General features: G+C 48.9%; 10 protein-coding genes across 10 annotated transcripts; 8 read left to right on the forward strand and 2 right to left on the reverse strand.

The window, feature by feature from the left end:
• Positions 1 to 644: 644 nt before the first annotated feature.
• ACHE_11554A (class-II fumarase/aspartase family protein) lies at positions 645 to 2125 on the reverse strand (the record flags this gene model as incomplete). The annotated part of the gene is made up of 3 exons (XM_043276136.1): positions 645 to 1566; positions 1630 to 1869; positions 1923 to 2125. The coding sequence occupies 3 exons, from the start codon at positions 2123 to 2125 to the stop codon at positions 645 to 647; spliced, it is 1365 nt and encodes a 454-aa protein (XP_043132674.1).
• Positions 2126 to 4250: 2125 nt separating this feature from the next.
• Positions 4251 to 5071, forward strand: ACHE_11555S (uncharacterized protein; the record flags this gene model as incomplete). Its single annotated transcript, XM_043276137.1, has 2 exons — positions 4251 to 4721; positions 4775 to 5071. The coding sequence occupies 2 exons, from the start codon at positions 4251 to 4253 to the stop codon at positions 5069 to 5071; spliced, it is 768 nt and encodes a 255-aa protein (XP_043132675.1).
• A 633-nt stretch (positions 5072 to 5704) lies between these two features.
• Positions 5705 to 7585, forward strand: ACHE_11556S (GMC family oxidoreductase; the record flags this gene model as incomplete). Its single annotated transcript, XM_043276138.1, has 3 exons — positions 5705 to 6654; positions 6704 to 7323; positions 7377 to 7585. The coding sequence occupies 3 exons, from the start codon at positions 5705 to 5707 to the stop codon at positions 7583 to 7585; spliced, it is 1779 nt and encodes a 592-aa protein (XP_043132676.1).
• A 475-nt stretch (positions 7586 to 8060) lies between these two features.
• Positions 8061 to 9430, forward strand: ACHE_11557S (uncharacterized protein; the record flags this gene model as incomplete). The annotated part of the gene is made up of 4 exons (XM_043276139.1): positions 8061 to 8222; positions 8275 to 8416; positions 8475 to 8601; positions 8656 to 9430. 4 exons carry the CDS (start codon positions 8061 to 8063, stop codon positions 9428 to 9430), a joined length of 1206 nt encoding a protein of 401 aa, XP_043132677.1.
• A 404-nt stretch (positions 9431 to 9834) lies between these two features.
• On the forward strand, positions 9835 to 12309 carry ACHE_11558S (putative C6 transcription factor; the record flags this gene model as incomplete). The annotated part of the gene is made up of 1 exon (XM_043276140.1): positions 9835 to 12309. One exon carries the CDS (start codon positions 9835 to 9837, stop codon positions 12307 to 12309), a length of 2475 nt encoding a protein of 824 aa, XP_043132678.1.
• Positions 12310 to 12914: 605 nt separating this feature from the next.
• Positions 12915 to 13493, forward strand: OST2 (putative oligosaccharyl transferase subunit Dad1; the record flags this gene model as incomplete). Its single annotated transcript, XM_043276141.1, has 2 exons — positions 12915 to 13363; positions 13427 to 13493. The coding sequence occupies 2 exons, from the start codon at positions 12915 to 12917 to the stop codon at positions 13491 to 13493; spliced, it is 516 nt and encodes a 171-aa protein (XP_043132679.1).
• A 341-nt stretch (positions 13494 to 13834) lies between these two features.
• PRP16 (putative mRNA splicing factor RNA helicase (Prp16)) lies at positions 13835 to 16253 on the reverse strand (the record flags this gene model as incomplete). The annotated part of the gene is made up of 2 exons (XM_043276143.1): positions 13835 to 14203; positions 14271 to 16253. 2 exons carry the CDS (start codon positions 16251 to 16253, stop codon positions 13835 to 13837), a joined length of 2352 nt encoding a protein of 783 aa, XP_043132680.1.
• An 823-nt stretch (positions 16254 to 17076) lies between these two features.
• ACHE_11561S (putative prefoldin subunit 2) lies at positions 17077 to 17675 on the forward strand (the record flags this gene model as incomplete). Its single annotated transcript, XM_043276144.1, has 4 exons — positions 17077 to 17116; positions 17191 to 17281; positions 17382 to 17574; positions 17643 to 17675. The coding sequence occupies 4 exons, from the start codon at positions 17077 to 17079 to the stop codon at positions 17673 to 17675; spliced, it is 357 nt and encodes a 118-aa protein (XP_043132681.1).
• A 2631-nt stretch (positions 17676 to 20306) lies between these two features.
• Positions 20307 to 21360, forward strand: ACHE_11562S (uncharacterized protein; the record flags this gene model as incomplete). The annotated part of the gene is made up of 4 exons (XM_043276145.1): positions 20307 to 20454; positions 20759 to 20869; positions 20929 to 21056; positions 21136 to 21360. The coding sequence occupies 4 exons, from the start codon at positions 20307 to 20309 to the stop codon at positions 21358 to 21360; spliced, it is 612 nt and encodes a 203-aa protein (XP_043132682.1).
• Positions 21361 to 22604: 1244 nt separating this feature from the next.
• ACHE_11563S (fungal specific transcription factor domain-containing protein) lies at positions 22605 to 24581 on the forward strand (the record flags this gene model as incomplete). Its single annotated transcript, XM_043276146.1, has 1 exon — positions 22605 to 24581. One exon carries the CDS (start codon positions 22605 to 22607, stop codon positions 24579 to 24581), a length of 1977 nt encoding a protein of 658 aa, XP_043132683.1.
• Between the last annotated feature and the right edge of the window lie 1542 nt (positions 24582 to 26123).

Consider the following 26123-nt stretch of genomic DNA (forward strand, 5'->3'; position numbering starts at 1 on the left):
TCAGTCCTTATGCTTCCTGCTCCCGTCGGCGATGAGGTGCAGGCAAGTAAAGGGCATGATTATTGCCGACGGCAACTTGGACAATGGTGCAGGAATTAAGGTGTAATATGATGGCATGATGTACAGTTGATTGATACCATCTATTACAAGATTCAGCAATATTTATTTCACTGCGCCATAGCTGTTCTGCTCCTTGTTTTGTCTGGTAGTCGAATTGATATCAGCATCCGAGTCTTTTTTCAATGGAGAAGCGACTAGGTTTTGTAAAGCTAGAATTGGTAATAATACGGGTGCTAAACGTGCTACTGTAGCGCACAATGACGGCTATCAAAACTTTTGCATCGGGGAACCAAGATCTGGGGTTGGGCATTCCTTGTAGGGTTGATTTCATGGAGTCGGACTACCTATTCCTGACTGGGCATACCAGCATGCCCCGACCTGCCCAAACCTGCTCAACTGAGCCAAATGGGGAAGTATCCACGAAAACGTGTATGATCAGGGGAGCGTACAAGCAAATTCATCCTGTGAAAACTCAAATAGTCGAGAGTAGATATCTTGAAGAACTGAGGAAATGGGAGGGATTCTCTCTACGCAGACACTGAATAATTGCAGATGCAAATTTCATTCATTGGTCTCAATTTGAGTTATACTCTATTTCCTTTGGCCTTATTGACCACTCTATCGACCATCAACTTGCAGCTCCCAAGATAATTCAACGGATCACACAACTGGGCCAACTTGTGTTCTCCCAAGTGTTCCACCACTCTGGGATCCGCCTTGAGAACATCCAATAATGCCTGGTCCTCTTCTATAGCCGTCTTGCATGCATTGTAGACTACGTCGTGGGCCTGTTGCCGACCGATGAACTCACCTAGGCTCATCATTACCGCTTCTCCAACAATCAATCCTCTAGTAAAAAGGAGATTCTTCATCATCGAGGCTTCTTTAACCACCAGTCCTCCGAGAGCAAAGTTGGTCTGGTACAGCGCACCCACTGCCACGGTAAATGCTTCGGGGATGGCGGCCCATTCCAGATGCCAGGGACCCGACGCTCGCTCAAAGTCCACCGCCATAGCATCCAACCCCAATGAGGCATGCGATCGCAGCAACTTGGATGCAGCCAGGATGACCTCACTGGAGATCGGATTCCGCTTCTGCGGCATAGTGGAAGATGCTCCGCGATGAGGCACAAACGGCTCCGAGACCTCGTCCATCTCGTTCGAGGACATAATGATGAGGTCTAGGGCGATCTTCCCCAGCGTTCCCCCAATCAGGGCCAGATATCCAAGGACCTCCCCGATATTATCGCGAGCCACGTGCCATGTAATTATGGGGTCTTCTAGACCTAATTCTTTGGCTAGTTGTGCTCGGACGCGTAGCCCACTATCGTCAGTTCCCAAAGAGGCGAGCGTGCCCGCCGCGCCTCCGAACTGGACTAAGAGGCACCGTTCTCGTAGCTGTTGAAGTCGGTCCTTGTGTCGTAAAATACTAGAAAGATAGACGGCACATTTGTATCCAAAGGTACAGGGCAAAGCGTGCTGGAGGTGGGTTCGACCAGCCATTGGACTACAACCGGATGGCATGAGGGTTAGCAACTGACGTTTTTATGTCTGGGGATGGCCCACTGACGTGTCCCGATGTTTTTCCGACAAGGAGGTCAGGATCTCAATGAGTGTATTTAGTTCCCTCTCGACCAACTTCAATCCTTCCTTCATTTGCAGCATTGAGGCCACGTCCATGATGTCCTGGGTGGTTGCACCCCAATGGATGTATTTCCCCATCGCTTCGGGGGTGTGCTGCACCAACTGCATGACTAGCGGAAGAACGGGGTATCCCACAATCTCGGTCTCTTGTGATAGCCTCTCGAAGCTAAGCATATCGCATCAGTATCGTCCAAGTGATTCCGGGGTGTCTGACTATACTCTAACTTGACCGTATCAAGGGCGGCCGTGATGGCGGGTCCGGCGTCACGAGGGATCAATCCGACCATGGACTCGGCACGAGCCAACGCCGCTTCAGTGTGAATGAGATATTGAGCGTAGGCTTCATCGGTGAAAATGCGACGGATTTCCTCTGTGCCGAACAGATTGCGGAAGATTCGCGAGTCAAAGGCGGAGATGGACATGGTTGGAGTGTAGCGGCGCAACCCAATGGCAGCAACCACAAAGATGCTTAGAGAATTGAATAAGCAGATTACTCGACCTCTCCGGCAAATAGCTGCTGGAGAATCGCAGAGTCGGCATTTATAGCTACGCACAGTCAACATGAGGGGTGTGCGAATCCCCTTCGGAATAGGGTCTAATCCCGAGCACCTATTGACAAGATGTGGATCGCATTGATATTATTGAAGCACTGAAATGCATTCCAAGTCTGATATCTAGTGTGATATCACATGCAAATTTAGAAGTGGGCAACCTTAAACAGCTCTTTGCGCCCTATCCTGATGTAGCTCTTGCGGGATACTAATATATACTTCACGTACATTTCGACGACAACGGACTGGTCAGATGCAGTACGAAGTGTGTATCGAATTGAGACCTGAACTATGTACACAAGACCTATCTTCACTGTGGTCACGATGCTGCGTCTTGTTGAACTCGCTCTTTCTGGAATCGAGCGTACCAATCTCGGCCTTTGACGGCTATAACATGATACCAGCGACTAGGTATTTCATGCGTACCACCGTCGTTCGCCTCTGCTAGTCTCTTCACCATTGCATTCAGGTAAACATTAACCTTGACATCCTGTGATTGAAGGAATACCCCAAAGTCTTTGGATACTGCAGAGGCATGGATTTCTAAAAGAAACAATGCTGCTGTGCCAACTCGCGTGTAGATTAGATTTGGGATCTGTCTCATCGTGTCCGTATTGCAGCTGATGAAGCAATTAAGGAGTTGGTGTGTTACAGTCATCCACTTGATCGCGATTTCCAAACGGATTGTGCCAATCGGGGTGGAGTGGGGCTGGACGTCGGGCATTGGGAGTGTATAATATTGCTGTCTGATTGCATCCGGATCTCGATAACTTTCGCCAGCTGCTGGTTCATACATGGCGAGATTTATATAGTGATATTCGAGAAACAGGGCCCTAGAAACAAGTCAGCTGTTCTTCAACTGCTTCATGGACATAGGCCTGTTGTGTGGTATAAATACCGTTGACCTAAAAATATAGCCGGACGGACTTGTCGAAAGATGCAGCTTCCAAAATATTCAAACTGACCCGGAGATGGAATGCAGGAAATTTGATAATGACGATAACCAGAATGACTTGCACAAAGAATATAAACGCAGCATGGAAGGCGCAAAAAGCGAGTATCTTACGCGACGGCTCATGGAAAATTATAATGTTGATAGAGCACATACCATAAGTGAGCTTCATATCAATCACGGAAACATGAAGAAAGCCGGTGACGCATGCATGTAGCCAAATTAGCAAGAGAGCGGCTTAAGATTGAACCTGCAATTCCAACGAGGGACACGCAAAGTCCCCCAAATGTCACGCCGCAAACACGGATTATTTCCGTCTTTAGGGTCGATGAGTCTACAGGTGCTTCGACTGCAGCAAGTCACTCGCTAGGTAACGGTTGGATTATATCAGATTTTTAGCTTTGGATGCACGTTCTAGGAGGCGTGGGAACAGGTTAAGAATGGATCACATCGATGACCCCTGATATCTCGTGCAGAAATACGGACAAGACAAAGTCGCGACAGAGCCAACCAAACCAGTACAATCTCGATGAACGCATAGGCTCATTCATGGCAATTCATTCGAGTCTCAGAAGATAGTCTATGGCCAATGCCTCGAAGTCTGATGACAGAGTCTTTATTATGATATTCTCTCATGGAGATTGACTCCGCTGGTGGTTTGTGCATTGGTATCGACGTAACAAGCACGCTCGAAGATAACCGGCTTTTGAAACCATCTCACATGACATTCATCTTCTTGAAGTATCCTAACGTCAAGACTACCATCTACATGAATTCATACTATTCCTGTCACTGGGTCGAAACGACGGAGTTCAAGGGCAGAGATTTGAAGTCGGTGATCCTCGCTGCAGCGGAAACGGAAGAAGACTCGTTCAGTTACGCCTGGTCTCAATGCCAGGGACACGCAGGGGATCTGTTTTTGTCGACAACTGTATCAAAGTGCTCAGATTCTTTTACCAGACGAAGGCGCCTCCAGAGAGTATCGTGAATTGACAACCGCATTGATAGCAGAGATGTACTAACTCTGCCTGTCAAAATTCAACAATGTTATGGATCTTCACCTGTTTTACAGACCTGACGTTACAAGAAAAGTTCTGGAAAAGGACTGGGTATAGTCTCCACAACTACAAGGAAAATTATGATAAGCTTCCGACTGCGCCGGCCTCCGATCTCCATTCGAAGAGGGATCGAAAAAGGTTTGAAACAGGATACGTAGACGCAAATGACGCCAGAATACTCGCCTGGAAGAAGCAGCATCCAATGATTCTCGACGAGGATTTCCCAGAGGTCACGGGCACCTACGGAAGGACGAGGCGGGGCCTGCTCTTTTCAACCATGAATTACTTGATCCGGCAATACTTGCAATGCAAGCCCAGAGAACAAGCCATGGAGCACCAGGCTCTTATGCATTCTGCAAATGAACTCTACAATGGTGCTCTGCATGATGTAAAGAAGCTACAATTGCGCCAACTTTTGATATCCAGACTCCAAATGAATGGACAGACAAGCCAACCAGTATGCGAAGATCTTAGGAATGCATCGGCTCCCGAGTAGCTGAGTAGTATGAGACTACCACTTTCAAGAACTTCTTCGATAGGGTAACTGGGTCTCGGCTCTTCCATGTCGAGATCCATCCCAACGGCAAGAAATCCCCATACTACCGCAAGCCCGCCCAATGTCTGGCAGCCGCCATGGCCCTCGCTGTGTATAATGAAGGCGATGTGGAGGCTGCGATTAAGAAGCTTTGGAAGATACGGAAGAGTAACAGGCTGGAGGATCCAATTACTTTGGAATACATGAAGTCCGCTCGCTATACTGAACTACGTTGGTGCAAGGAAGCCAGGGAAGTCGCAGCAGTGACCTAAATTAGTTTGAAAGTAGAATTACATCAAATACAATAGGACATCATCAACTAATCGCTTGCGTTATTACCAATGTTTTTACTCTATTCTGAATTTGGACATGCTCCGTAGATGTATTTCCATTCTCGGGGCGGTTTCAAATCGGTTCCTGACAAACCCACTTTTTTCCCGAGAATTTCCAGAATCGGTCCACATTCCTATCACAACTGGCCCTAGTCCCTGATGAGCTTAGTGTGGGATGTAACTGTTCTTATAAATTCTGATATAAGCATCTGGCCATGGCAATATGGAAGATTTCCGCAGAGCCAGAGTGCATTTGTCAGGGTCTGTCATCCCATCGGATCCACTGAGCAATCTAAGCTGCGTCCCACATAGATTGGGTGATTGGCTATCTCTTACATTTCCGACATCGGATCCATATTTTGATGCCGTGACGGCTTAGAGCTCGATGGCTGTTGGCCGATAATTTTCTCTACGGATCGGATGTTTCTCTTGCATCGGCATGCCGACGGCCTACGATGGTTTTCGTGGGCTGGGCAATCTCTTGAGTATATAAACCCTCAGGGTTCCTGTTCCTGAAGCCTATCATTTATCCATCCAGCAATTTCTTCCTTTTTCTTCCCTTCGCCTCACAAGATGCGTAGCTTCGCTGGCCTCGCACTTCTCCCCTTTGCAGCCGCCATTCCAGCGCGCGTTGCACAAAATACCCAGTCAAGCTACGATTACATCGTCGTTGGAGGAGGTACCGCCGGTCTGGTCGTTGCCAACCGTCTCTCCGAACATCGGAACACTTCCGTGCTGGTCATCGAAGCTGGAGGATCCGTATACAACAACACCAATGTGACCGACACAACAGGATACGGCAACGCCTTTGGCACCACTATAGACTGGGCATACCAAACCGTGGACCAGGAGTATGGTGGAGGATCGCCACAGACACTGCGAGCCGGGAAGGCCCTTGGTGGAACCAGTACTATCAACGGCATGGTTTACGCTCGTGCGCAAGATGCACAGATTGACGCCTGGGAGGCCATTGGGAACAAGGGTTGGAACTGGGAGACCCTTTTCCCATACTTCAAGAAGAGTGAAGGCTTCCAGGTTCCTAGTGATTACTCCTTCCTGCAGGGCTCTGGCGTCACCTACGATTCTGCTGCCCATGGATACGAGGGCCCGTTGAAGGTTGGCTGGCCACCTGCGGAAGAGAACGATGGTCTCGCACAGACTTTGAACAAGACGTACCAGAGCTTGGATGTCCCGGTTCCCTACAACCAGGATCTCAATGGAGGCGATATGGTTGGATTCAGTCTTTACCCGATGACCGTGGACTCGAAATTGAACATTCGTGAGGATGCTGCACGCGCCTACTACTACCCGTACCAGTCTCGGAAGAACTTGCATGTCCTGCTCCACGCGCACGCCAACAAATTGACATGGAAGAATAATGAGGATGTCACTGCTGATGGCGTCGAGGTGATACTGGCGAACGGCACCACAACGGTCATTCGTGCGAACCGGGAGGTCATTCTCTCCGCAGGATCATTGAAGTCGCCTGTTCTGCTCGAGCTTTCCGGTATTGGAAACAAAGCGTGAGTCTTCAAACCCCAAGCAATAGTTCTAAAGCTCATAATGAAACAGTATTCTTTCCAAGTACGGCATCAAGACCAAGGTCGACCTCCCCACCGTCGGCGAAAACCTGCAAGATCAAATGAACAACGCTATTGAATACAACTCCAAGAAGAATCACACCCAGCTCCCCGACTTTATCTCGTACCCAACTATCTCGCAGCTCTTCCCCAACACCTCCTCCCAAATCGGCGCTCGTCTGTACAAGCAGCTGCCCAGCTACGCTGCCAAGGTCGCCTCGGCCAACGGCAACGTCACCAAGGCCAGCGATCTCGAGCGTTTTTTCAGGATCCAGTGGAATCTGATCTTCAAATCGAAGATCCCCGTGGCCGAAGTCCTGATCGAGCCATCTGGAGACATCTTCGACACTGAATACTGGTCTCTTATCCCTTTCTCGCGCGGAAACATCCACATCTCCTCTGCGGACCCCACCGCTGCTGCCACTATCGACCCCAAGTATTTCATGCTGGACTTTGACTTCCAGTCTCAGGTCCAGGTGTCTCGGTTCATCCGTGAGTTGTACAGCACCGAGCCGTTCGCGGACCAGGTTGGGGTTGAGATCAGCCCTGGATTATCCACTGTTTCTGCTGATGCTGTTGATGCGGCTTGGTCAGACTTCCTCAAGTCAGGCTGTATGTGCAACCCATTTTCTGTTTGCGGAGTCATAAGCTAACATTGATTATAGACCGTTCAAACTTCCACCCCATCTCTACCGCAGCCATGATGCCAAAAGAAATTGGAGGAGTTGTTGACACGTCGCTCAAGGTCTATGGAACTTCTAATGTTCGCGTCGTTGATGCTTCTGTTCTTCCTTTCCAGGTCTGCGGACATTTGCAGAGCACCATCTACGCGGTTGCCGAGCGTGCGGCGGATATTATCAAGGCTGGTATTTAGAATGTTGCTGGATATCTATTTCTACTATTCATTATGCATATTAGTGATGATTTTTTAATATATAAAAACTGTGATATGTACTACATTATGGCATGCTTCCTTTTCTCGTCACAATTTGACCCAGATGTACAACATGGGCACACAGAGTGTTCATATTCATGATAGTCCTCTTAACTCGTGCGAGTAGGAATTACTGCACCATCGCCAATGTTTTAAAGCATAGAAGCCAATTACGGTACTGGTATTGAATACCCCGAATTACGGGGATAAACAAAACCAACCTCGGTCTATTCATCAGCAATAATCCGAACTTCGGGCATAACCCAACATGTATAGAGACGGTTATTCGGTATATCACGGGGATTTTGGGATTCCATTGATACTATAAAAGAGGCATTTCACTGCTTCATTTGATTCAACTACAAATACACTTGACATTCGATCATCACTGTCCAGAAGTATACTATCCGAAACAATGAGTCTCTCCAGACTTATCGAGTCTATCAACACGGCGGCTGCCAATACCAATTCCAACAAGGTGGACGACAACGTACGCAAGGAACTGCTTCAGGCCTGTGAGACATTACGGAGTGCATATGAGACACCTTTGGATATTGTCACCCGGTTGTATTACTCCGTATGTGTGCTGGACTCTATTATACGAGATATGCATAATTGATAACATCTAGAGTCCTCAAGCGATTGTGCTTCGGTTGGGGATTGATTTAAAGCTATTCGATGCTGTGGTCAAGTTGTCAGACGAGAGCACGAATGGGGAGGTCAAAGTCCAGCAACTTGCGGATGAAACGGGTGCAGAACCGTTGCTTCTGGGTATGCAGTTGTCGGCATCTGATAAGGCTAGAGAATAACTTACTGACTTGCTCACCAGCACGTATCATGAAGTTTTTGGCCACTATGAGAATTGTTCGAGAGGCCTCCAAAGACTCTTTCATCTCAACTCCATCGACAGCAGCCTTCGTCTCGAACTCGCCTCTTGCAGCAGTTGTGATTCATGGGTACATGCTTCTTCCAGACACGCAGAACTATTTTCCGCGACTAACCTGGTACAGAACCCACTTTCTTACCATTCTCTCAAAGCTTCCCGAGTTCTATGCACAAAAAGGATGGAAGAGTCCAGATGATGCGGACGACGGTCCATTCCAGTTCGCCATGGGTACTCAGTCACACTATTTCGACTTTCTGTCATCAGAACCATACTATCAGAAAGCATTCAATACTACTATGACTGCTCCTTTTCGAAGGAAGGGCCAGAGTTGGTTTAGCTTCTTTCCAGTCAAGGAGAAACTACGTGTTGAAGACTCAACGGCTCCTTTGTTGGTCGACATCGGCGGTGGCAAGGGCGAGGATACTCTCGCCTTCAGAGACAAGTTTCCTCACTTGCCTGGAAAGATAATACTACAAGATTTGCCTGCAGTTGTTGAAGGAGTCCAAGACACGACGCCACCGGTCGAAGTACAAGGATACAATTTCTTCGACAAACAGCCCGTCAAGGGGGCGAAGGCATACTACTTGCGCACAGTCCTGCACAATTGGCCTGACATGCAGGCTCTTCAGATCCTGGCTCGAGTCCGCGAGGCCATGACTCCAGATTCTTTGTTGCTGATCAACGAGGTTCTGGTGCCGGAGACAAACCGGTCCTTGTGTTCTGTCGTGGCGGATCTAGCGATGATGACTTCGTATGCGGCGTTGGAGCGGACGCAGGCGCAATTCAAGGCATTGCTGAGCGAGGCTGGGTTTGAGCTGGTCAATATTTGGAGGCCTGAAGAAGCCAAGGTTGAGTCATCGCAGCAGGCCGTGTTGTTGGAGGCTCGTCTGAAGCGGTGATATCTTTATCAGCCCTGAAGCCTTATTCATAGCAACAACAGCACAGTATATAACTATTGAACGTACTGAATCCATAGTAAGTAAGATATACTCACTTTGCAACGCGTAATCAAGAGTGAATATGATTGTTCGGGTAGTTACCCTTTCTGGCCGGGGATCCGTCTAAAAACGCCAAGACTATTCGAGGGCCCAGAAGAAACAATCAGTCATCACCTTAGTCCAGCCAATCACAGCTCACCGCCCATCGCCCATCGCCCCGTTATGACTCGATGACGGCACCCGCGATTTGCATCTGATAAGAATTTCTTTTCTTCGCGGCCTTGTGTTTTTCGATTGTGTCTCTCAATGCTCCTTTGTTCAGGAATTTCGTGGAGTATGTACCTGAAGGGAGATAATCTGCAATCATGCCATTCCAGCCACTCGAATCCGCACCTCTGAATCCTCCGTCGCAAACTCCCACCAACGCGGGTCCACTGCATCCCAGAAGCTTGTCTGGTAGCTATAACGTTGCCTCCAATCCCAGCGCTGTTTCACAACCATCGCACGAACATTTAAACTCGCATAGCTGTGTCACATGTCGCCGGAGAAAGGTACGCTGCAATAAAAGGTCACCATGCTCGAATTGCATGAAGGCGGGGATCGAATGCGTCTTCCCTGCTCCCGGAAGAGCCCCCCGCAAGCAAAGACGGCAACAAGACCCGGAATTACTGTCGCGGCTAAGGCGTCTGGAGGGCATGATCGAGCAGATCAAGGATAATAAGACCGACAATGTGTCACTTCCGTCACGGTCTCCCGTCGAAAGTGTCGCGAATGCAGCCAACGAGCAACCACAGCCAATTGGGAAAGGCAAAGAACAAGCTGTGGGAGGAGAACACCAAGAGTGTCCGTTTATGGTTGACCAAGACCCCACAAAGCTAGCACCGCAGAAGCTGGAAAATGAATTTGGGCGGCTGGTCATTGATGAAGGACGGAGTCGTTATGTGAGCAATCGGTTTTGGGCAACTATGGGTGACGAGATTGAGGAGTTGCAGGACATCCTTGATCCTTCTTCGTCGGAAGACGAAGACTATCCTTCTCCGGAGTCGTCTACAGGCTCGACTGGTCATGACGGATTCTTATTTGGCTTCTACTCGCTATCTCATTCCCTGAGGGGTTACCATCCACCCCCAGAGCAGGTTACCTTTCTTTGGAATGTCTACCTGGAAAATGTGGCACCGGTGATATCTCTTCTTCACAGACCTACATTAAGTACCCTCTTCAATGGCCCCGCGCAGAATCCTGATCTCCTGGATAAAAATTCCGAGGCATTGGTAGTCACGATATACTTTGTTACCGCTGTCAGTCTGTCGCAGGAACAATGCCAATTGAAATTGGGTGAAAGCCGTGAAGCAGTGGTTAGCCGCTATCGGTTTGCCGTTGAACAGGCATTGTCCAAAGCGAATCTGCTGAATACTCAAAACTTGATGCTTCTCCAAGCAGCCGTACTTTTCCTTATCGGTGTGCGTCGGGAGGACGATACGAAGTTTGCCTGGGCCATGACGTCGGTTGTTCTTCGGCTCGCTCAAGGACTTGGCCTGCATCGGGATGGCACAAATTTCGGTCTGAAACCCTTCGAAACAGAGATACGTCGACGGTTGTGGTGGCACATCTGCTTGTTGGACATCTGTACTTCTGAAGACCACGGAACTGATACACAACTTCATGAAAAGCTGTACGACACTCGACTCCCACTGAACGTCAATGACGATGATATAGCACCTGACATGCAGGAACCTCCTGTCGAGCGGGAAGGCTGTTCAGAAATGACCTTCTCTTTGGTTCGTTTTGAGATCACCACCGTCCTTCGTCGGGTAAGCTATAATTGTCCGGGTGGCCGATACCGCCTTGGACATACGCAACCGTCTCCTGATACGTGTGGAAACATGCTTCAAGCGGTGAACCACCGCATGGAAGAGCGATATCTAAGACATTGTGATATGAATATTCCAATATATTGGGTCTGCGCTACTGTTGCTCGCTTAATATTGGCGAAGACTTGGCTTATCATCCATCATCCAATGACCCGAGGTGATCGTGGGGCCAAATTATCAAGTGCATCCCGAGAGAATCTCTTTTTTACTTCAATCGAAGTGATTGAATTTGCTCGCTTATTGGAAAACAATGAGCACACGTCCAAATGGGGTTGGCTATTCACCACTTACAAGCATTGGCATGCTATAGCTTTGATTCTATCCGAGCTTTGTGTCCGTCCTCTTTGTCCGATTACCGATCGGGCGTGGCTGGCAGTGCATTCTGTGTATGGAAGGTTAGAGCAGCATGCTAAGCAAAAGAAGGGCATGATGTGGCGGCCAATAGCAAAGTTGATGAAACGAGCTGCTGCTGTCCGGGCCAAACAACGGGAAGAAATGCAGACTGAGCCAACAGCTTGTCCAGCGATAACTGACCCTACATTCTCACCAGCACAATCGGGACAGGGATGTGCTAATCTTTGCCTTCCTCAATTCATGCCTCGTATTGAAGCTCCTTTCGACACACAGGTTTCAATGCCTACTCCGTCGCAGGTGTCGTATAATCAACAGCCGGCCATGGGCCTTGGTGATATCGATATCTCTAAGGGGGATATGGGTGTCATCAACGATCTTTTTCCGGGTACGGACTTTTTGGCTGTTGACCATACGGCCCAGTCACCAGTTATCAGGACAGACACATCAGCTGGCATCCCAAACGCCCCAATGGCACCGATGGACGACCAACAAGTCCCGTCGAATTCGCGACTCAATTGGGAAGAATGGGATCAAGTTATGCGTGACTTCCAGATGGACCTGCAAAGAACGCAGGATAGTCAGCCGTTTGGGAATATGTCCGACTGGCTCGCATGAGTGTCTACCACGTCTCGACTACGAAGTTACGACCAAGCCGATAATCTCCCATCTCATGATCAATCTATAATACCTCGATCTCCCCTCAACGACGTACAAACCCGAATTATGCGAATATTTGCTTCTTGTACATTCCACATGTTGGTGAGGTCCGTTCATATTTATCTTATGCCACGGCTTGTGGTTATGGGGCACATCACTGTACTATACCCTCGCATTTTGTCATCTATCATTACACTCCTATCCGCGTCGGCAAAAAATCATCTCACTTTCTCCCCTCTGGACGAAGTCTCAGCAAGCCTATTGAAATAGACAATATACTTAAAACAAGAACATTCAAATTACTTTCGAACCTTTGTTTTCGATTTTGCGTGTATCGTGATCAAGGGTGTGATGAAACCACGTGATCTCGGAGATTGTACACTGTAGCTTTATCACCTCCGACACCTCATCATCCACGCTAACACCATCGCCAATTGCTGCGTCTCGATCATAATTCATTCCCGAATTTACCTTATTGCCGCTCCTAGTTCCAACTGGCACTCATCTATTTCCATCGAAAACAACTCCTCCATCCCGAATCCAACAACAACAGCACCTCCGCAATGGCCCCGAAACGACACGCAGCAGCAACTACAACCCCATCCACCCCCCCAACAACCACCACCAACACCACACCCTCTACCCTCTCCTCCGGCCCAGCCACCCTAAAATCCAACTCCTCCCCTTTCGAAATCGCCCACTATGTGCTGAACCAGTACCTCACGACTACACCGCAGCGCACGATGCTGCTGGACGCCTTCATGGGATTTCTGGCGGTTGTCGCGGTATCGCAGTTCCTGTACTGTGTGCTGGCGGGAAATTATCCGTTTAATGCGTTTCTGAGTGGGTTCTGTGCGGCTGTGGGGCAGTTTGTGCTCACGGCGAGTTTGAGGATGCAAACTAGTGGTGGTGGTAATGATGGGAAGGGTGGGAAGGCTGGTGGGAAGGGGAAGAGTGTGAGGATTGCGGAGGAGGAGAAGGAAGAGAGTGGTGGTGAGGTTTCACATGAGAGGTTTGTTCTTCCTTTTCTCTTTTCCTTGGTAGGTTAGGTAAGGAATGTTGCTAACTGGTGCAGGGCATTCGCGGACTATGTCTTCGGAAGTGTGATCTTGCATTTCTTCTGCGTCAACTTTATCAACTAAGCGGTTGGACAAGATGGTAGGATGGAAAGCATAAGGTCAATTCGTCGCAGGGTTATGCTTGGGTTTGGTTGATTCAAGTCTCATGCATGAGTTCCTGCTGTTCTGTCTGATGAGCGTCCCGCGGGCTTCTTCGTTTGCTTTGCGCATTGATTGATTTGTATCATACGAGCGTTATATCACTGTCAGATGTCAATTGAGGATCAAAAGCGTTGTCATGAATTCCGGCTAAATGCCATGCAATCATATAACCCTCTGTCTATCCAGAGGACCCTTATATCCAACGCCGAACAGGTATATGCAGTGTACATCTATGCACTTTTTTGAGTCTAACAAGAGAATGCCTAGAATGCCCTTCCTCCCCTCTTCCTCACCTGCGGCCTCTTCACAACACTCCCTCCACCTCCACCCCGACCAGCACCAGCACTAGCACCAGACGACAAAGACGACGCAGTAATCCCCCCAATCCTCCTAGCACCGACACCAGGCCGTCGCACAACTGACGAACCCACCTCCACCTCACGTTTTCGTCTTGAGGGATCGTTGCGTTCCTGTTCGCGCTGTTTATCAGCGGTGGCGCGCTCACGGTCCGCGGCGATTTGGGCCTCGATTTCCATGCGGCGGTTGAATTCTAGTTCTGTGACGCGGCGTTCGCGTTGCGAGTAGCCTTTCTCTTTGACGGAGTAGAAGACACCACCGAGTTCGGCGAGCCACTGTTGAAGAATGTCAGTCATTGTTCAAGGCATTGGGCGTAAGAGGATGAGAGGGGAGATGACTTACGTGTGGATCCACGGCAGTGACGGTCGACATGTACTCCTTCGCAGTGAGAATCAACTCGTGATACACCACGTACTCAGGTACATATCCAAGACCGTACAGAGCACTAGTCGGATGAAGCTGCATAGTCACACTCGTCCGCAGATTAATAAACTCCCCAATACCCTTCACCCTAGCAGCCTGATGATAGAACCCAGAGCAGATACATTTCCGAGCAACATCCCAGTCCGTCCCGCAGCTGACAAGCGGCATCTTCTGCGCAACCATGATATCATGCAACTGCTCACGGACTTCCTTCGCGCGTCGCAGGGCCTTTGAATGCAGGAAGTGCTTATTGCACCATGAGTCTGAGTAGCCGTTGGACTTCCATTGTGTGTAGACATGCAGGAGGGTTAGGTGGTCGGATTCAGGGACGAAGAACTTCTCGCGCGCGGCATCGGATTCTTCCTGGCGTTCTTTGGGGCGGTAGAAGACGCTTGGGACGGAGAGCATGGAGACAATGGTAAGCATTTCCTCGCTGCATTCGTATTCTGAGGATGCTGTGATGAGGAGTTTGGCGAGGGGTGGGTCCATTGGGAAGGGTGTCATTTTGCGGCCTAGTGGCGTTAGGTCTCCGAGGTTATCTAAGGCTCCTAGAGACCAGAGTTCAAATAAGGAGGTCGTGATTGTCTCTTGCGGTGGGGGGTCCATGAAATCGAAGTCCAAGAGGTCTTTCACGTCGAGTGACTTGAGGAGAAGTACTGTGTTGGAAAGACTGGTTCGTTGGATTTCGGGAATCGTCTGCAGGTAGAGTTCGTTTTTATACGCCATTTCTGTGAATAAACGGTAGGCCTTTCCCGGGCCTGTTCGTCCCGCTCTTCCAGATCGTTGGTTGGCGTTGGCTTGGGAGATCGGCGTTATTTGAAGCGTGTCCATACCCATCCGGGGGTTGTAGACCTTCAATTTGGAGTATCCAGAGTCGACGACATACATGATACCGTCGACAGTCAAGCTCGTTTCAGCAATGTTTGTCGCGACGACCACCTTGCGAACACCAGGGGCAGCTCTTTCGAAGATTTTCGCTTGTTGCTCCGCCGGCATTTGACTGTATATGGGCAAGATGCTGAGCTTTGGTGGGTCATTCAACATTTTCAGCCGTTCATCAACCAACTCGCACGTCGCTTCAATGTCTTCTTGTCCTGTCATAAAGACAAGGATATCACCTGGTCCCTGCGAAACATGGATAGCCAAGACCTGCTTGACTGCACTGTCGACATAGTCCTCACAAGGGGTGCGCGAGAAATGAACATCAACCGGGAAGGTTCGCCCGGGGATGATGAATTCTGGCGCACCGCCGTAGAAGCGCGAAAACCGTTCCGCGTTCATAGTCGCTGATGTGACTATCAACTTCAAATCCCTTCTTCTTGTTAGGACCTTTTTCAAAAGACCCATCAGGACATCGGTGTTCAATGCTCTCTCGTGTGCCTCGTCCATAATAATGCAAGAATATTTGTCGAGATCCGGTTGAACTAATGATTCTCGTAGAAGGACACCATCCGTCATATATTTGATGACCGTTTCATCGCTGGTGCAATCCTCGAATCGAATTGCATATCCGACAGAACTGCCAAGATCCACTTCCATTTCCTCACTAACACGTTTCGCGACACTCATAGCAGCCACACGGCGAGGTTGTGTACACCCGATCAAACCAAACTTTGAGTATCCGTCCTCATGCAGGAATTGTGTTAATTGCGTTGTCTTTCCTGAGCCCGTTTCACCAACAACAACAATAACCTGGTTATCACGAATAACCCGTAATAGATCCTCACGGACTGCAAAAGCCGGCAAGAACTCTCTCTGTTCGCGCAGCGTCTTGCTCTTACTAAACGCACTCTGACCCCCCTCATCCTTCTTCATATGCTGCGCAAACTTATTCCCACCCTTATACTCCTCATCAACGGGCATAGCGACAGCACTATCCCCTTCATCCTCCTTAACTCCCATCAAATGCCCCAACGCCGTACCCGCCACAGTAGTAGCATCCTGAGCCTGCTTCTGCCGCTCTCTCTGCTGACGCCGTTCCCGGACAACCTTGCTCCCCTTCCGACTAAAGACAGCCATATCACTCTGCGGATCGCGCACAGCGGAGACCGGCTCCAGCTGCTTTGTGAAAATCGTTCGGCCATCGAGGAAAGGCGGTCGAAGGTCGTGGACGAGTAGGTGGACCCGGGTTCCTTCTTCGTCTTCGGGGACAAAGTCGCCATTGTAATCTCGTCGTTGGGCAACGCCTGATGTGAGCATTCGATTGGTTTCCCAGTCGTCAATGTCTTTGCGCTTCGCGTCGCGCAACTGTGGCGGTAGGTTGCTCTTCAGCCTCTTGGCTGGGGGGCCGTCGGAAGCCATGGTGGGTGAAGTATTAGGAATAGTTGTGAAATGTTAATTCGGAGGAAACGAAGGATATACAGGTGGCAAGAATGGCCACTAATAGTCTGCGCCGAAAAAGTGATGAACTTCGGAGGTTGAAGTTGATATCGTATCGCTGATATGCAAACAATGCAAACATGATAAATGTCACGTGCGACTTTTACACATAGAGGTTTGATCTCAAAAAGGATATTATTTTCTTGAGACAATATTGCACTCTTCTATTATTCGGAATTGTTTACTTACCTTTGTTCTGTATAATTTTTATATCATTGTCGACCGCCTCCAGTGGAATCGGCCAACCTTGGCATCGCCGGCGAGTTCGTTGACCTCCATCATCTCCGATATCAAGCCCCGCGTCGCAGTTGACAGCTCCACGCCGCAAATAACTGAATAATACACCATGGCTAGCCAACCGCAGATCAACCCCAAGAAGCAGCAGGGTTTGTTTATTCCCCTTGGGTATTTTGAGTAGAGGCATACGGGCTTCGGGGACTGATTAAATCTCCGTGAACAGAGCTGCAGCTTCAATACACGAACTTCAAGAACACGCTGCAACAAATGGCACAGAAGATTGGTGATATGGAGCAAGAAGGAGAAGAGCACAGGTGAGTCTTCTTGGGGTCTTGGTGACGACACGGTATCTACAGATCGGTTGCGCGAGCAGTTGGCTTCCCTGACTCCGGGGCTAATACTTGATTTCCCTAGACTTGTCATTGAGACCCTCGAACCTCTCCCGAAAGAACGAAAGTGCTTCCGCATGGTGAACGGCGTGCTGGTCGAGCGCACAATCTCAGACGTCCTCCCTGCCCTTAAAACGAACTCTGATGGATTGAAACAAGTGCTGGAGGAAATGCTGAAGCAGTACAAGTCGAAGCAAACAGAGCTGGATGAGTGGAAGGTAGGTTTAACCTCGACAGTCAAGATGGTATTACGGAAGGATGTGATGTTGACCTGCTGGCTTTACAGAAAAAGAACAACATTCAGGTCGTGCAGCCATAGACGGTACAATACGTTTTTCTTGTTATGATCGCAACTCGCTTCATTGTACTTCTTCGAGTCACACATTGGGTCACTGTATGATTGAGACCAGCAACGGCGTTATGGGGTGTCCGGAATCACAAAAGAACTTGAACATTGGAATCACTTTCAACATCTTGGCCCTCGCCTTATTTCGTTTCGATGAAGTTCAAAAGCGCGGGCGTGCCCAAACCCTTGAACTTGGGGGGAAGGCTCAGACATGATACTCCATACGTCAGCAGGTTGGACATGTTGATGCGAGCGCGTGCAAGGATAGGATTGTAACGATAAGGCGAAGGTTTTTGAGATGCACTTGTGCCCAAATATATAGATCTAGACTGGACAAGTATATCAGGCGACACTTAACAGCCTGAGGCGAACAATGTAGAGCTTCACTAGTAACCAATCAAACATCCCAATTATATATGGCATCAGTATCTTTGCTCCCTTTGACTAGTACTAATGTCACAGGTGCCTCAATGCAATCTATAGTAAGGTCCGAATGAGTTGGCAAACAGTGTCGGGTCCGGATAACGCCCATGCATGGAAGGCTGCTGTGACCACATTCTGGTTTCAAATTAGTTGGAGACAGATCTGATTGGTGGCATTATCCAAGCCTTTTAGCATCAATTACTGGACATCAAGTCTTTTTGGGAAGCAAGACAAGTAGTGAAATCTCGAACTGTCCATTGGCATTGGTGCCCTGTGTCATATGAGCCTTGGGCAGTGATACTCATGCTCGATACCGAACAAGGTCAAGTACTTTGTCCGTACTGCGTATATGACTATCCATCGGTTGACTTTGAGATATATGCCTGATGCGCCAATAGACGGGAAATCCCCGCATTGTAATTTGGAAATCACAGCCGGTGGATGACACATTTGACAGGGAGCATGGTTCTACTTCGGATTCCTTCATGTCAGCTACTGCGCCACAAAGAGATGCCGTTTGCTATTGGTCCCAGATTCCCGGCAGCGTCGATAAGTCCCAGGTAAACCATGCGAAATAAAAAGCCTCCAGACATGGTCCTATCGAAGCCATTGATCATACCAGGATCTCGGATACAGTTCCAAGAGAACCCCCGGTTGGTTTTGGGCGCAAATATTGCCGCAGCACGCTCCAACCACTTTTGACTGATTCCGATGGTTTTCCTTTGTCACATCCTTGTACTTTTTCCAAAGCATGCCGAGCTCAAACTTAGTCCGGTAAGATATATGGGGGCCTGTTCTGGGCTGCGGAGACGGAGTCGATGCCTGATGCAGTAGTATCTTTGTCAAGTTTGCCCAAACAGCAGGTGATCTCTGAGATTAGATCCATCTGTATGCACTTATTAGTCGATCTGATAGTTCTCATTCGCCCTCTCACGTATGCAACCAGGAGTACCGAACAGACCAGGGTCCGGCCTTATCGGCCATGCACGAGAGCATCGTCCAGAACACGGTCCAAGCAACAGTCCCATGTACTTTTGCGGCGCACTTTGTTGCGTCAATATGAACAGATAGTTGATGACAAACAACCATATGGTCGGTTTCAGGCTGTCAAGTTCAAGGTCACGTTTCTTACCGTAACATACATATCTCGTTCCGTGACCCCTCGATTCCCAAAGAGCTTATTCCCAAATAGGTAATCCGTAAGATACAAACGCGTATGGCTGGTGTAATTGACACCTCAGGCCGCCATCATAGCCTTGTTAATTCTCCGGAGTTCTTTTGACTCTTTCCATCCTATCATCATCCTTTCCTCATCAGATCCGTCTCTTAGAACTGCGCGCAAAGAACCAAACAGAGCGTTGTTTGTATATCCGTCTTATTGGGCGCTGTATTGACTCGCGTACCACTTTCTGGCTCTTGTTGCTCTGGTTCGCCAATTGCGGCCTCCAGTTTTTTTTACCGGCCAGCAACGCTTCTGTGTGGACAACGCGACCTGCTCCCCCCCCCAAAGCTTCCTCTCTGTCGTTGGTCAACTCGTGCTTGTTTCTCGGTTTTTTGGCTCTGCGCAACGTGCCACCAATATTGACACTATTGACCCACTGCGCGCGTTACATTATCGCCCGTTTTTCTGTCCAGATATTCGAGCAGGGGGCGCGCATAGTTGACGTTATACTGCTGCGGTACTCGGTACTCTCTTGTGTACGTGCTTCTGTTCCCGTTCCATACAATCTTATTCGCCCGTTGAATTTCCCTATACTCCGTGTGACTGGGTATCAAGTCCTTTGTTTTGATCGCTGGAAGATATACCCCCAAGGATCCTTCTTTACACTAAAATTGGGATAAAATGACTGGCGCGCTCATCGCCACAATACCAATCAATCCACCCATCAGCATCGGCATCGCATTTGTCAATCCCCCACACGACTAATCACTGCTCTTTTGCCCTCTTTCACAATCCATTCAGGCTGCTGTGAAGCGAGTCGCTGCCCAGCCTGATACGCGCATCTTCCCTGAACTGCCCCATCCATCCCCCTGACGCAAAACATCCTAGTGCTTGGAATCACAGGCTATTCTTTCGCGCACGCGCATCTCTGACGTGGTCTGCCAGCAGAGCAATCAAACAGCCCACTCCTAATCCGTCCGAGTTTTCCGAAAATCTTTATATTCAAAAGCTGAAAAGTCATGTCGTCGACCTCTCCCTCGAAGGAACCGGAGGTGGACCCGGAGGCGCAGTCAAATGAAGACGCAGAAATGGATAAGGATCCAGATCAAGCGCATGGTCAAGAGTTCGAGGTGAAGGAGCAGGACCGATGGCTCCCGATTGCAAATGGTTAGTTGCGTTTTCCTTGCAGCCTTTCCGGTCTCCCTGATTTGCGCGTACCTTACGTTCGACTGCTGGGCGACGGCTGTTTGCGCACTGCTCGTTTTAATTTCCTTAGTCCCTCCATACAGACGTCTGGATGAGAATGGATTTTAAGCGCGTGCGCTTCTATTCGTTCTGGCGACATATTTCTTTTATTCGCGCGTCGAGGTCGTTTTGAAATTATCTGTCAGCACTGATACTACCGTTTTTTCGCGCAACAACACCACAAATCCTTCTCCTTGCGCCTGAATATGCTGACACTTATTCCAAGTTGCGCGTATTATGAAGACGGCTCTGCCTGAAAATGCGAAAATCGCAAAAGAGGCCAAGGAATGCATGCAAGAATGCGTGAGCGAATTCATCTCATTTATCACCAGTGAAGGTCGGTAGCCGGTCTCTTTCTTTTGGCTTCTTTGACAAAGTTACTGACGCGTTTGCTAGCCTCCGAAAAATGTCAGCAGGAGAAACGCAAGACCGTTAACGGCGAGGATATTCTGTTCGCTATGACGTCGCTCGGGTTTGAGAACTATGCTGAGGCTCTCAAAATTTATCTTTCCAAGTATCGCGAGGTAAGAACTTTAAATACCACCTTTGCTTTACCAGCGATTATATAGAAAAGCTTGATTCTGACTAGTTCGCTCTTTCTAGACCCAGTCCGCAAGAGGAGAGAATCAGGGCCGGCCACCGAGCAGTGGTTACAGTGCGGCTCCCCAAACCGGACGCCCTGGTACCGCCGCCTCGGGAAGCTTCCCCGATGCTACCAACAATGCCAATAGCATCCTCAACCCAGCCCTCGATCCATCTGAGCAGGACACTGCGGCCTACGGATACCCACCCATGCCTCACAATGGAGCCGGTGGAGAATCTTATTAGTTCGAACGAGGCCATCTGCGGGACATTGACATCAACCAGCAGCTCTCCTGGGGCCAACTGGCTGTGTCTCATGGCAGCGCACGCCTCAGTTATCCGCAGAACACCCCTGCAGATAGATTGGAGCCTTGTGCGGGGGTCATATACTAGTCTCCGGAGGTTACTTGCTACGCAGTGTTCTGACGGCATGATGCGACGGGTTTCTATGAGTTAGCGACGGATGCGATAAGGGCTGCATACCTTTTCTTTTACGCTTCAGACAGCAGCTCGGGTCAATTTCTTTTTCCCGCAATGGTTTGAAAGAGACAAAATAATCGACCTCGGGGTACTTTGGGTGCGGAGTCGGTGTTTTTTTTTTTTTTCTGTAATTATGTCCAGGGCTTACAAATGGTTTTCTTGTCGGAAATATTTGATTGACAGATAGAGGCATATACGAGGACTTCATTGTCCAACTGAGCTTCTCCATGTCTTTTTTTATGTCTTTTGATATCCTCTCTTTGGCTTTTTTTTTTTTTTTCAATAGCTGTTATCGGGTCTGCTGCAGCGCGTCATCTGATTGGCTGCCGTGCTATCGACATGTTATCAATGGTTTTCAGTGAATTTTACCGTTCTTTCTCTTGCATCCTAACAGTCTTCTATCTCCATCTTACAGTGGCGCGGCATACGGAACGTTGCATTGGTCCCGACGCATTTCCACAAGTGCACGTGAGTCAACCCCAGATGTCCCGCGCTGATCGCCGATGTCTACCCTCGATTTCCTCTTCCTTTTCTTCTTCTCTTCGTATTACACAGCTTGCTTCCGACATGCCTCGATATACTCCATAATCTACAGTTGGCTATTCTACAGCTGGCTCCTAATAGCCAACTCTCTGTGTTGCATGATGAAGCATCCAGTATCCGCGCTTGCAACAATCCCATGCTTTTGCGATGACACCCGCAGCGCACAACGGCCCGCCCTCCGGTGACGGCGTGACCAAGCGCAAGTCGAGTATGAAGTTGTGATCCTTCAAAAGAAAGTCCCAAGAACAGTATTTCAACTAACATATCTTTCTATCTCCGCTTTAGCCTCCGCAGCTTGCGTCCACTGCCATCGTCGCAAAGTCCGATGCGACGCCCGCTTAGTCGGACTACCTTGCACCAACTGTCGTTCCTCTGGCAAGACCGATTGCCGTATCCATGAAAAGAAAAAGCGATTAGCCGCTCGTTCGATTCTCGATCCCGTCCCGATTCGTTGTCGTCCGCCGTCTATGTCTGAACCGGAATCGGTTGCTGCGAAATCTCTCTCTCCGAACTCCGCCGGTCAGCAACTGACTACTCTTACAACACCCGTGCCGGGAAATACCAATGCATTCAATAATAACCATGGGACTTCTCCGATATCTGCGCGTCAGGCGTATCAGCAGCAACCGACTCCGGGCCCGGCGGGTGATCCAGATGCCCATACAGACTTGGAGCAACGGTTGGTGAATCTTATCGATGATGGTGATAGTGGGCGGCGGGAAATTCAGAGGGGTGTGCGGGCAATCTATGTTGGACATGAATTGTCGAACATGTCCTTCTTGATTCGCCAGCAACGGGATAAAGATGACGATGTGTATCATTTTGCTGGGAATGAGATTCCGCGACGACAGCTGAAAATTGGTCATGATCAGCTTGTCATGGACGCTCTGACTTTACCGGAGCAGGCTCTTGCGGATGAGTTAGTCCAGGCGTATTTTACATACGTCAACCCGGGGTATCCCATCATCGATGAGGATTTATTTATGGCCCAGTATCGCAATCGAGATCCAGCAGATCCTCCACCAGTTCTACTCTTACAGGCCATTCTGCTGGTAGGATCTCATGTCAGTCGTCCGAAAGCTGAGCGAGATGCCCTCAAAGAGATATTCTTTCGCCGCACAAAATGGCTGTTTGACAGTCGAATTGAGCGCAACCGTGACATTATGGTTCAAGCTGCACTTCTTATGACCTGGCATACGGAAAGTGCCGACGATGATGTGGCTTCGAATGCACATTACTGGGTTGGTGTCGCTGCTAGGATTGCAACCGGCCTTGGTATGCATCGTAATCCTGTCTCGAGTACATTCGTTCCTCGAGATAGACACATGTGGAGGAGGCTATGGTACATTTTGGTACAGTTTGACGTCATGGTATCGCTGTCGTATGGTAGACCACAGGCTATCAATCTAGAGGACTCTGATGTGTCTCCATTGACCCCTGCCGATTTTGAAGGCTGTGGATCCCACGCTCAAATTGAGTACGTGATCCATTTCTCAGAGTTATGCATCATGATATCGCACATCGTACGTGAGCGATTCGGGCTGCGCGTCAGCCCTGAACGACGCAAAGCGGCTCTCCAGGAAGCCGACGAAGCTTTGGCGAATTGGTCGCTAAAACTGCCGGATAACCTACGTCTTCGTGCGTCGGATATGGATCCGTGGTCTGCCATGCTTCACTTAACATACAACAACTTTCTAATTCTTCTCCATCGACCACATCCAAGAGCATCAGCATATTCGGATGACTATGGACCTCATGACGCAGAGATTTGCAGTGCAGCTGCAGGTGTCATTGCTTCTATTTTCGAAGAACTCCGTCTTAACAGCCGCTTGAAGCTCCTATGGTACTCTGGCGTCCATACCCTCTTTACAGCCATGATCCAGGTACGGGTGGAGCTCCGATTCTCCAACCCGGTTCTTGCAATCAACGCACTGCGTCGTTTCGACTCAGCATCGCATTCGCTTCGTGAGCTTTCTCAATATTGGGCTCATGCAGCCACTATCCTCCGCTTGTTCGAAGATTCTAAACGTCTCCAAGAAGACTTACGAACAGCCACAACTGAAAGACCTCGCCAATTCAGCGGATCGCACGAACGAAATCGAAACACCAACCCCAACGCTCTTTCCACTCCCGTCCCCGAACAATCTCCCTCTAACATTGCCCCTCCCACACCCGACATATCCCAACTACGCAGTACATTAAACCAACCGCAACAATTCGACAACTGGATTCCACCGCCAACAACACTACCGCCTGTTGACCCGATCGACCATTCACGAGAACTGCTGGATTGGAGACAATTGTTCTCGTTCACTGACCCTGATCAACCTGTTCCTATGGCTTTCGAGGGTCTTCCGGAGTTGGAGGATGAGTGGAGGCAGATTTATTGGCAGGAGATGCCGATGGCTGATCTTCTTCAGGATGGAGGGTGGATGCATGGGTAATCTCGTTCATTCTTGTCAATTGATCACTTTTAATTATAATAGCGCGTGTTGGTCTTAGACCTTGGTTGTATGGACTTTTCTGTTACCATACCAAATGCACCGCGCATTTATAGCATTTTGGCGGTAAATAAGGTTTTACAAAACTGGTTTTATGAATTTTATGTCTTTATTAATTTCGGGGTTAATTTTTAAATACGACCAGCAATCGATGCCATGCTCAAAGTACATCTAATTTAACGATGTGATGATTAGCAGGCGGCCGTAGGACATTGAGCTTCTTGTGATTACCATACTCACATCACATGGCCTCATCCCCTCCATAGCAACGATCATGGCACGCCGTCCCCTACAAGCTTCGCCAACTGACGCCAGAGCTCTTCGACCCACCAATATCGCGGTCGACACAATCTCCGCCACGGTGCGCCCATCTATGAAGTCCCACCAGCCCAATCGCTCGATTCAAACTTTCAACCCGTCTTCATCCCACTTATGTTCATCATTCTCTATTCCACAGAGCTCACTCGCCTAGCGCCGCTTCCACCCGCAGCATCATATCCTGAATTGCTCTCGCCTTCGGTGCGAAACTTATCAGAGTGGCCATATATTCCACTATCTGCACTGCTGGGAGTCGCGGACCGAGAGGAGGATAGTCCCGCCAGGTTTGCGACTTGCCTGCTACCAACGTTTCCATGCCTGGTAGAGTCAGAGATGTACGTCCTCCTGCAGGAACCTTCACCTGACTCGCTTGAGTGGAGGTAGCATATGGCTCAATTTTCAGCGCTTGTTCATTCGCGTTTCTGCCCAGGAGGTTTAAACCATGTCCCGGTCATTGCTGCCCCAAAGTTCCACGAGTTCATCAAGTGGGTTCAATTATCCCGCAAGGGAAACCGGGATTACCATGCTTGCAACGCTTGCAGGAAGATTACAAGCAACATGGAACCCCTGTAAAGAGTATTACCAGCCGCCATCCAACCCTGCATGTACCATTGACAATACAGAAGAGGATAAATCTGCTATGCTCGATTATGTGAGCACTCAGGCTAGAAAATACAGGCGCAGGGGAACAGTAGACTTTAATGGTTTCATTTGGTGGGCGACAATCTGAGAGTTTTTTTTTTTTTTTTTAAACAAGTGTAGCCGTACAAAGAAGCAAACTGCCAACTTAAAAGTCTATGAACTATCTGCACAGAATAGAGGGCGGGTAAAAAACAACCCATGGAGCCATGAGGCTCTAAGCGCTCAGTGAGCAGTGATATGCAATAAGAAATACTCACTGGGCAAGCCCCTGGGTATCCTCACCGAAGCAGTGGTATCCAGATGAGGAGTCATATACTGTATCACTCCATATCAGGGAAATGAATAAAAACAAGCCCCTCCCTTCAGTAAAAATATACAACAAGAAAGAAACCATACCCAAATGCTTTGCAACCACCGACTAATAAATCAGACGGCATCAAATGCGATTTCAAGTATAATAGTGCGGACATGCATCTTTTGAATTTGACATACTAGAAACCTCATCATGCAACAAGTTTTGCAACG

This window comes from Aspergillus chevalieri, chromosome 1, assembly GCF_016861735.1.
Source record: "Aspergillus chevalieri M1 DNA, chromosome 1, nearly complete sequence".
In the NCBI taxonomy this organism is placed as follows: domain Eukaryota; kingdom Fungi; phylum Ascomycota; class Eurotiomycetes; order Eurotiales; family Aspergillaceae; genus Aspergillus; species Aspergillus chevalieri.